Source organism: Dermacentor variabilis, chromosome 3 (genome assembly GCF_050947875.1).
Source record: "Dermacentor variabilis isolate Ectoservices chromosome 3, ASM5094787v1, whole genome shotgun sequence".
Lineage (NCBI taxonomy): Eukaryota > Metazoa > Arthropoda > Arachnida > Ixodida > Ixodidae > Dermacentor > Dermacentor variabilis.
Window position 1 is genome coordinate 21,088,717 of NC_134570.1, and position 8,511 is coordinate 21,097,227.

The 8,511-nt window shown below is 48.2% G+C and overlaps 1 protein-coding gene across 1 annotated transcript; it reads right to left on the reverse strand.

Annotated features, from left to right (window-relative positions):
- Positions 1 to 2,842: 2,842 nt before the first annotated feature.
- Positions 2,843 to 8,382, reverse strand: LOC142575255 (uncharacterized). Its single transcript, XM_075684450.1, has 3 exons — positions 8,200 to 8,382; positions 8,047 to 8,102; positions 2,843 to 3,038 (listed from the first exon to the last, which is right to left on the reverse strand). Exons 1-3 carry the CDS (start codon positions 8,288 to 8,290, stop codon positions 2,889 to 2,891), a joined length of 297 nt encoding a protein of 98 aa, XP_075540565.1. The 5' UTR covers positions 8,291 to 8,382; the 3' UTR covers positions 2,843 to 2,888.
- Positions 8,383 to 8,511: the final 129 nt, after the last annotated feature.

Here is an 8,511-nt window from a genome sequence, read left to right on the forward strand (position 1 = left end):
CTAGATACAATGGCAAATGTTATTTTAGGATATTCTCCTGGCGTGGTTCCTTCATGTGACGTCATAGGTGACCACATTTATGAATTTTCCGCGTTTAATTGGCTCAGCAACAAACAAAAAATTGTGCTTTCAGAACTTCTTTTTTGTCTAAACAACGTTAGCGTTTCAGCTACAATATGATCGTGCCATTTTTTTTTACCGTTGCCATAGTTATGCCAAAGATAACGTTCGACTATGAAATCAATTTTTCAGGAAATTACTTCCAAATTTGGGGAAAACTCATTTTCTGGCGGTTTTCAGACTCAAGTTAAGCGTTGAGGCCTTCCAGATAAATAAATATACGTTAGCATAACTATGTCATATAAAACAATTTTTTTTTTTCAAGAAGAATATGTCAGTGAAACCTCATTCACACAATCACCAATTGACAAGCGCAATTTTTTCAAACATAGTCGCCGATGGTCACTTTTGAGGTCTGGGACATTTCGCGTGTAATGACCCAGTACTAAAGCTTCGTTAATTATCTGATTAAATAACGTAGTTCGTTGAAATGCCGCCACTCGTCACAGGTCCTATTCTTTCTTTTTTTTTCTTTTTAATCTGTGAGGCAACCACACTAGTAGCCTCGCTTTTCACTAGTTGTCCCTGTTCGATGGGGGCAAAATGCGAGAACACCCGTGTGCTTAGATTTAGGTGCACGTTAAAGAACCCCAGGTGGCCCAAATTTCCGGAGTACCCCACTACGGCGTGCCTCATAATCAGAAAGCCGTTTTGGCACGTAAAACCCCATAATTTAATTTTGTATTGTAGTATATGTATACTATTTCGTACCTGCCTGATGCACGCCTAACGACAATTGTTTTGGAGGCAGCAGTTCGGAGCTGATGACGTCGGCGTTAAGCGCCAGCTGGTTACAATTCGAGCTAAACTTAGGATGTGTATGCGTTCCACGCTGCATGCAGCTGCCCTCGCTCATACCGTTGCCACTAGACGAAATTACGGCGTACTATTAATTGCATGTGCAAGCTACTTTGCGTAGCCCCAAGTATTTTGACAAGACGCAGTGAAAGTGCTTGGGTGATTTCAATGGCATCGGCGTGTCACTGCACGCATTTCTTGTTCAGGTTTTATAGTATATCTTGCCAAATAATCCCAGCGTGTCCCCGTCTAACGTTCAATCTCTCTCTCTCGTGCATTCGCACCATGAGGGACGAGCTCCCTCTAAAGGGTATTTATTTCATCCGAAAGCTTTCGCGAGTGCTTTGTGGCCGCATGACGGGCACTTCACTTTTGGCATGGACAGGTGCTTACCGTTTACGAGCAGTCTACCGCTTGGAAACCCAGTGCTTAAAGCGGTTATCTTTGTTTACTATACTAAGGAAACGTTCCTTAAATAGTGCACTGAGGCTGAGGGCCGCACCCAGGACTTTCCTTCAATAAAGTGGGTGGGTGTAGGGCGGCCAATTTGAAATATTAAATTATTTTAGAGTGCGGAGCATCGTGCCACCGCAGTTTTCAGAATTCCCTAGCACCTCACAGGTACAGCCTTGCTGAGGTACGCACCTTACAAACTTAACAAGGGCAAACTGGTGTCTAAGCGCGGGGGGCCCGGCACCTCTGACCGCCGTTATAAGTTAATTACACCTTCGCCACTGCACACGAGTCTACACGGTATAGAATTTGATCCGAGATCGTCAAACTTGATTGATTACCGGCCACGAACAGCCCCCGCCAAAAGCTTCGCCGCCGTATACCGCGAGTTACGAGAGCGGTGGGCGTGTCTCCTGGCAGATACACCGTAATCTTCCTGGCGCTCGAGAGCCGAAGCGCGCGATAATCAATAATCCCCGGAAAGTTCTACAAGCGCACGCGTACGCGCGCGGTGGCTTCGAAACAATTGTCAAGCACTGCACATGCGGCCCTGAAAAGTTGCAGATCCGCAATGTAGATAGTGCGCAGGGCACTGGCCAGGCGCTCGCCTTATTTCACCATAGTTTGGCTCCTATTTCCTCTATCTAATGTATTAATTATATTCTGGGGTTCGACGTGCCCAAAACGATTATGAGGCAAGTCGCAGCTAGGGACTCCGGAGAAAATTTTTGACCACCTGTGGTTCATTAACCAGCACCCAATTCACGGTACACGGGCGTGGCCGGGATTAGATCCCGCATCTTCGGGCTTATAGTAGGGCAACGTCATAGCCACTACGCCACCAGGGCGAGTTCCAAGCTGCGGACATATAATACAGTGCCTGAAACGCTCACGTATGGTCTGGCGAGCCGCTGCGCTCTTTTCCTTGTAGCGCTTCTAATCCAGTGACGGCAAGGTGTTGATTTGATTAACAGCATGAAGAGTTAGTTTAATTAGCCAAGGTTTGTATGACCGCCATAAGCAACTTTCAACGATCACAGACTACTGACAATCACCATTATCGCTCTTCTCTCCCTCCCCCCTAATGTTGTTGCTTCCTTACGGCGTACTGCCCAGTGCACTACACTCTTAAACAAAATTACACCCTTTGGGTCGTACCTTACCACACATCTGTCTTGGCTGCATTTCCTTTCTTTAACGCTGCGAGCCCGGTACTTCCCAGTAACGAACGGCATGCGCGTTATCAGCATGACATAGCATTCCCGACAGGAAAGTAACGAGCGCAGCGTTTTCAAGAATGGAAACGCAAGCAAGACAGATGACGATTCTTGTTCCGTGGCAAATGTACACCTCAAAGGGTGCAACCGTTTTTAGAGTGCAGTGCTGCGGGGTTCCCAGTGTCACCAGGGCGCGAGCTCAGCACATTCCGCTTCACAGGCGGGCGCTGTTATAAGAACGATGTACTCAGTCGCGCTTTTGATGCGTGCACCACGTGCCAACCCGCAGGTCGCCCGCATTTATTTCTTGCCCTTCTTGCCGCGTTTCTTCTTGCCGGCTGCGGAGCTGCTCGGGGTGGCCCCTGTGGTGGTCGCGAACGGCTTGCCTTCGCTGGTGGCCCGCGATCGAAGCTCCTGCTCGATGTTCTTTCGGATCGTTTTCTCGAGAGCCTGCGAACGTAAATGGGCAGTTTCGCCTGAGCAACGAACCATCGAAAGCGACATCAAGGTTCACCGTCGCGCTGAAGTTCCTCCCACGGTGTTCTAACGAACATGTTGGCACCGTTGGCGCGACACAGCAAGCGAGTGCTGCGCGACAGAGACAGCGCCCAAGCTACCAGGCGCTTCACAACGACACCGCAGCACTTTCGTGACGAGGAGCGCCGCCACCGGCGTTGCAGGAGTCGCACCTCAACGGTGCGCGAGACGAGACAAGAGTAAAGGAAAACCGTTTGTAGCTTGAAGTGTACTGTCCGTTCCGCTCAGACGACTGCACACAAAACAGACAAGGATGGGCGCTATGCTATCAACGATGCTATAGCTATAAGAGGCCACTCACCGATAGACGTACTATTTGGTGCTGCACTAAATAATATCGGTGGGTGGCCTGTGAAAATGACACCCGTCCTTCTCTGTTCCCGTCCACCACTTTACAGTCACAATGCATGAACGACTAGCTACGCAGTCAGTCCATTTTATCCCGAGGAGGATACATGCGCCTCCATTGAGCTACATCACCAGGTAGAATGATTTAGTCAGCACCTTTTGCGCTCGTAACAACGCATTCGAGTACTCATGTTTTTTTCCCGCAACACTCGAGTAGAATCAGCTTAATAACACCACTATGACAGTGCAGTCATTAGCAACTTTTTCTTTACATACATAGTTTAATACAGATATTAATCGTGTAGTGCATTACTTTATTCTATTTCTTGCTCTATTTGCGCTGTTCAAACGATTATCTTTGTCTTTTTCTTTTCTTAAAGGGCCCTTGAAACGGTTCGGACAAATTTTACAGACGCGTAGAGTACAACTTAAGTAGAACATTCGCACCACAATTTAAACGAAGCGTTACGTATTAATGGAGCTACAAGCGATTACAAGTTACCCTCCTCCCTAGTCATTCTTTTTCTCCTCAACTCGTGCACCGAGCGAACGGGGCTAAGCTCCGCCTTCAGTGGTTTTGCGTCACGATGCGACGTCACATCGTCCACTTCCGGTTGTTTTAGAGCCCGCCTCCACCCGCGCGAAATGTCTCCGCTAGCCGCTTGGCTGTCGACCCAAAGCGAGAGCTATTGAAGCAGCGTACATTGCGAGCATTCTGTCGTGGCGCCGAACGTGTCTGGTATTCCGGTAATCACACACTAGCTGAACGTTTCGACGCAACGGTGGAGGCATAAACTCAAGCTGATGAAGGAACTTTAGCGCAGACGTACGTGAGCTGCCTGATCGGTCTCCACGGTCCAGCAGCCACCCGTTGGCGTAGGGCTTAACCAGCCAAAGAAAGAGCTAATATTGCTCCAACCAAGTGTAAAACATTTTAAACATATACAAAAACAACGTGTTAACGATTACACTCCCGCGAAAAATTTACACCGGCAGCACAGAAGAATACATTTTGTTACTGCTACTGTGTGTGGTTGGGCTCTATGCCACCAGGTGGCTGCACCCTGCAGACCATTCACATTTGCGCTTCTGTTCATACCCTGAAACTACAGGCAAGGGGACACGGCCAGGTCCTGTCCCCTTGCGCTTACGTTTACCCTAATACCGGACGCGCGAAACGCTATTGCGTTAGTAATCTTCCGGTGTAAAGTGACGGCCGCAATCGTGCAAATCCAGGCGTCCATCGGATAGCGGCTGTCCAATGCGCTGCAGCCAGTCCGCTCGTCTACTGGCTTGCAGAAGGACACGATGTCGCAGCTTGACATATTGCCAGTCGCTACGTTTGCAGTCCACAATGCAACAAAGCCGAATCATAGCGCTCGCGAAAAGACCGACCGACACTGACTGCTGTTACGTTTCGCCTACGACGCGCGGTATAGCCGGCTCGGATGCAACGGACGCCGGGGCTTCATTCAAAGCGGCGGACATTTTGGCCCGTTAAGCGCTGCCGTAACGCTTCCTGCCAAGCGCGTCCAGGCATGTTTCAATGCCACGTGTCTTCGTGTGTGTGTGTGAGTGTGTGTGCATGTTGGTGCCCACGCTTGTCAAAGCGCGGCAGCTGGGGAGAGGAGCTCCCCAACTGTGAAGCGAGGAGGTCTGACCGGCGCCGGACCGGCGGATGCGTCACTTCTTGTCTCAACGTGTCTCTCAGCGTGTCCGTGCCCCGCCGTCACGGGCGCCTCTCGCAAGCCGTTCCTTCTTGCCCTCGACTCCGAGAGTTAAAAGCAGCTGCCCCGGACGCCGAGAGAGGCTCCGATGTCTAACGTCGAGTAACGTGGTCTCCTGTCTCTCCACTTCGGTCGACCTGACCGGCCGCTCTTTTGCGATGCTAGAATAAACAAGTTGTTCTGCTGGGAGTCGACTCATGCTCTGCCAGGACCTTCGGATGCTTCCAGTTGTGCCCCAGGCCGCCAGGCCAACGCTACCCTTGGGGCTTGCAACCCATTTGCAACACTGTGGAGCTCTCGTCAAAGACGGAGCACGTTGTAACACAAGCAGACGACAGTTGCTGTGTGCCCGAAGTGCTTAAGTGTACTGAAAAATTGTTCTTGTGCATTCTCTTTAGGTTACCTTGTTTATAAAAACAAATTAACTAACATTCCAACAATTACAAACATAATTTGTTTACCATAAAGTTGGAAAAAATTATCGATCACGCGCCCTGGTCAGCCAATCGGACAGCTCGCCCCACTGATGTCATATGGGCGATTTCCGCCATATGGGTAGCCCCTACCCATATGACTTGAAATTCCGCCAAGCAGTATGCTGCGATCGGCAGCGATCTGCATTTTTAAAACCTTATAATAAATTAGACTCTTTACGCGGAGCACTTAGATGTGTCAATTAATGATCAGAAGGACCTACTCTAACGATTGAGTACGTTTGTAGAAAATCGTCAAAATCGTTTCAGGGTCCCTTTAATTACGTCTATCTTTCTGGTCAGCACAAGACCAATTCGTACATGCAGATAATCTACTTGCCATTGTTCACAACTGCTTGTTCTGCATCCCCCTGCTAAAATTATCCTTCGTGACTGCAGTACCAATAAATAAATAAATAAGCTGTGGCGCAACATTCAAAGACATACCGAAGAGCATTGTTAGTGAGCGACCTGCAGGTGCGTCAGATCTGCAGCTTTAGGACAATGTAATGATCCGATAACGTTTAAGAAAATCGAGATTGTTCTTCCTTTTTACATTCCGGCCCCTGACTCACCAACGCGAGAAGTAACTTTACGTCTATAGGAGCAATTACATCGTTAAAAAATACAAAATTTCGAACAAGTAAGCATCATGATCGCTTAGCGACTTTTCGTTATATATAGGGAGTTTTAGAATAGGGGCCCCAAAGAGCTTTGCGGGTGTTAGCGTGGGGGCACGCAGGAGTGAAGAGTTTTAGGGCTTTGCGTTTGCGGATAGCGTTTGCGCTGACAGCGCCACTACGGCGTCAAAGGAAAGCTTTTAGAAATAAAATAAAATAAATAAATAAAATATACGATTTTGTGATAAGAATAGCAATTTTGACTAGTTGTATTCGCGTTTAATTAAAATTTAGAGGTTATTCTGTAAGCAGCAAACAATTAGTTGGGCTTAGTTTTGAGCAAACCAACGTTACGCGCCTTCACCAGCTAAGCTTAGCCGTGTTAGGCCTACGAGCCATAAGATCCACAATCGAATTCGGCATCACCGGCGTCTAATGAACCAATCTTCATAACACACGCTAGTTGAGAGAAAGCGGTAACCGCAGTCACTTCTCCTAGCTTGCGAACTTCGCGCGTACCACGAATCGAACCCAGTTTGGTGCTAGGTTAGAGCCATCGAGTCTCCTTCCTCCATGGAGCCGTCGCTTCGATGGGTGCCGCCATGTTTGCTGACGCAAAGCTTTTGGGGCATAGAGTTAATGTAGTGAGAAACTCACATGTTTTGGGGCCGCTATTTGGGCTGCCGCTAAATCGGTGAAATAGCGTTACCAACACAAAACCCAAACGCAGTTCGCGACTCGCGCATGCGCAATGGCTTCGACGCTATTTTTTGGGGGGGGGGCCCCTATTCTAAAATTCTCTAATAGTTTGATGCGGAGCCGCAAGCTGACGCTTGCGGCTCCCCCCCCCCCCCCCCAAGGTATAGTAAAGGAATAAAGAGAAAATTTTGCAAGTACTATAAATGGAAGTTCTGTTTCTAATGTAAGAAGTTCGCGCTTTACCAATTGTATGTTTTAGTTAGATTTAGAGAATCGCTGCGCCAGTGAGGACGAAAGAATATTATGCATGGTCGAGAATAACACGAAAGTAGGCCATTTGTGCTAGCAGCAATGCACAAATACGGCAGTTATTTATTTACTTATTTCGAAGGAATGTTAACAATCTAGCTTTCGCACGAATAAAATACGTGCTGCGGTGGTGCTTGGGTAACCGAACGTGCCGTGCGCCCGCGCCAGTTTTAGAAACCGTTTTCTTGCTTGCCTAATAATTGTGTAACCGTCGGTGTGTGCCCACGATGTTGTGAGAACTGCGACTGACCTTCTTTAGTTACGAGAAAGTTCAACGAACAAATAAAAACCCTGATGTATAATACTCAGCTAATGAAACACCATACTCGAATGGCATGACAACCTGGGCGATGAGTGATCGCTAGGTGAGCAAATTCTGTCACAATGCGCCAAAAAAGCTATACGCTTTCATCTGCATATGCGACCATCCAAAGGAGCAAAAAGCGCCGGCAGCCATGCGCCCCGAGTATCGCGTTCAAGTCAGTGAGCGCTGTATTTCTTGCATACGTCCGTCACTATTTTTCCTGTTAACAGAGATTCGCTGTATACGTTACGCGCGCTGCCATGGCCCATAGATACTAGCAGACGACACGATCGTAACTCGATTGCAGCGCTACCGCCACCAGGCAACAGATGGTGACCACTACAACGGCGCCGTGGCGAGGACGCGCCAAAAAACACGCGGGCCTTCAACCAGCCACTTCGCGCCAATAGAAAAAAGACATGTTCATATTAAAATGCTTACCACTTTAACCTGTTGCTTTGCCGTGATTGCTTTGGCTTTTTTAGGCACAGTGCGAGCTGCAATAATGATGGAAAACGATTGTTGTCAACGCTATTGTTGTCAAGAGAGCTGGGGTTTAGAGCATGCATGCACAAAATGTGGACAGCTTCTTACATTTCGATACGCCCCGCAGATTGGACTGGGCCGCTGGTCGTCTTGCATTTTTGGGGACTGACGCTTTCACCTTCAGCTTTCCTTGCGCCATTTTTGTCTTTGCAAATGTGCTGCGCAGCGGCAGAGATGAGGCGGTCTTTGTTTTATCTGTTTTGCAACGTTCTCCCGCTACGAGGCGTCGTTAAATGACGCTTTTTTTGATGTCAATCGCGGTTGTACTGAAGGTTCTAAATTTCTGGTTCCGCGTCACCTGTCTTTAGGCAGCTCTATTTAATTTTTAGTTACCCCAACAACTAAAGTGCGCCAATATTT

Bases quoted from the DNA above. Each gene is read 5' to 3' on its own strand.
- LOC142575255 (XM_075684450.1), bottom strand. From the start codon at position 8,290: ATGGCGCAAGGAAAGCTGAAGGTGAAAGCGTCAGTCCCCAAAAATGCA. The intron at 8,103-8,199 runs GTAAGAAGCTGT...TCATTATTGCAG, and splicing joins TCTGCGGGGCGTATCGAAAT to CTCGCACTGTGCCTAAAAAA. The intron at 3,039-8,046 runs GTAAGCATTTTA...TTACGTTCGCAG, and splicing joins CAAAGCAACAGGTTAAAGTG to GCTCTCGAGAAAACGATCCG.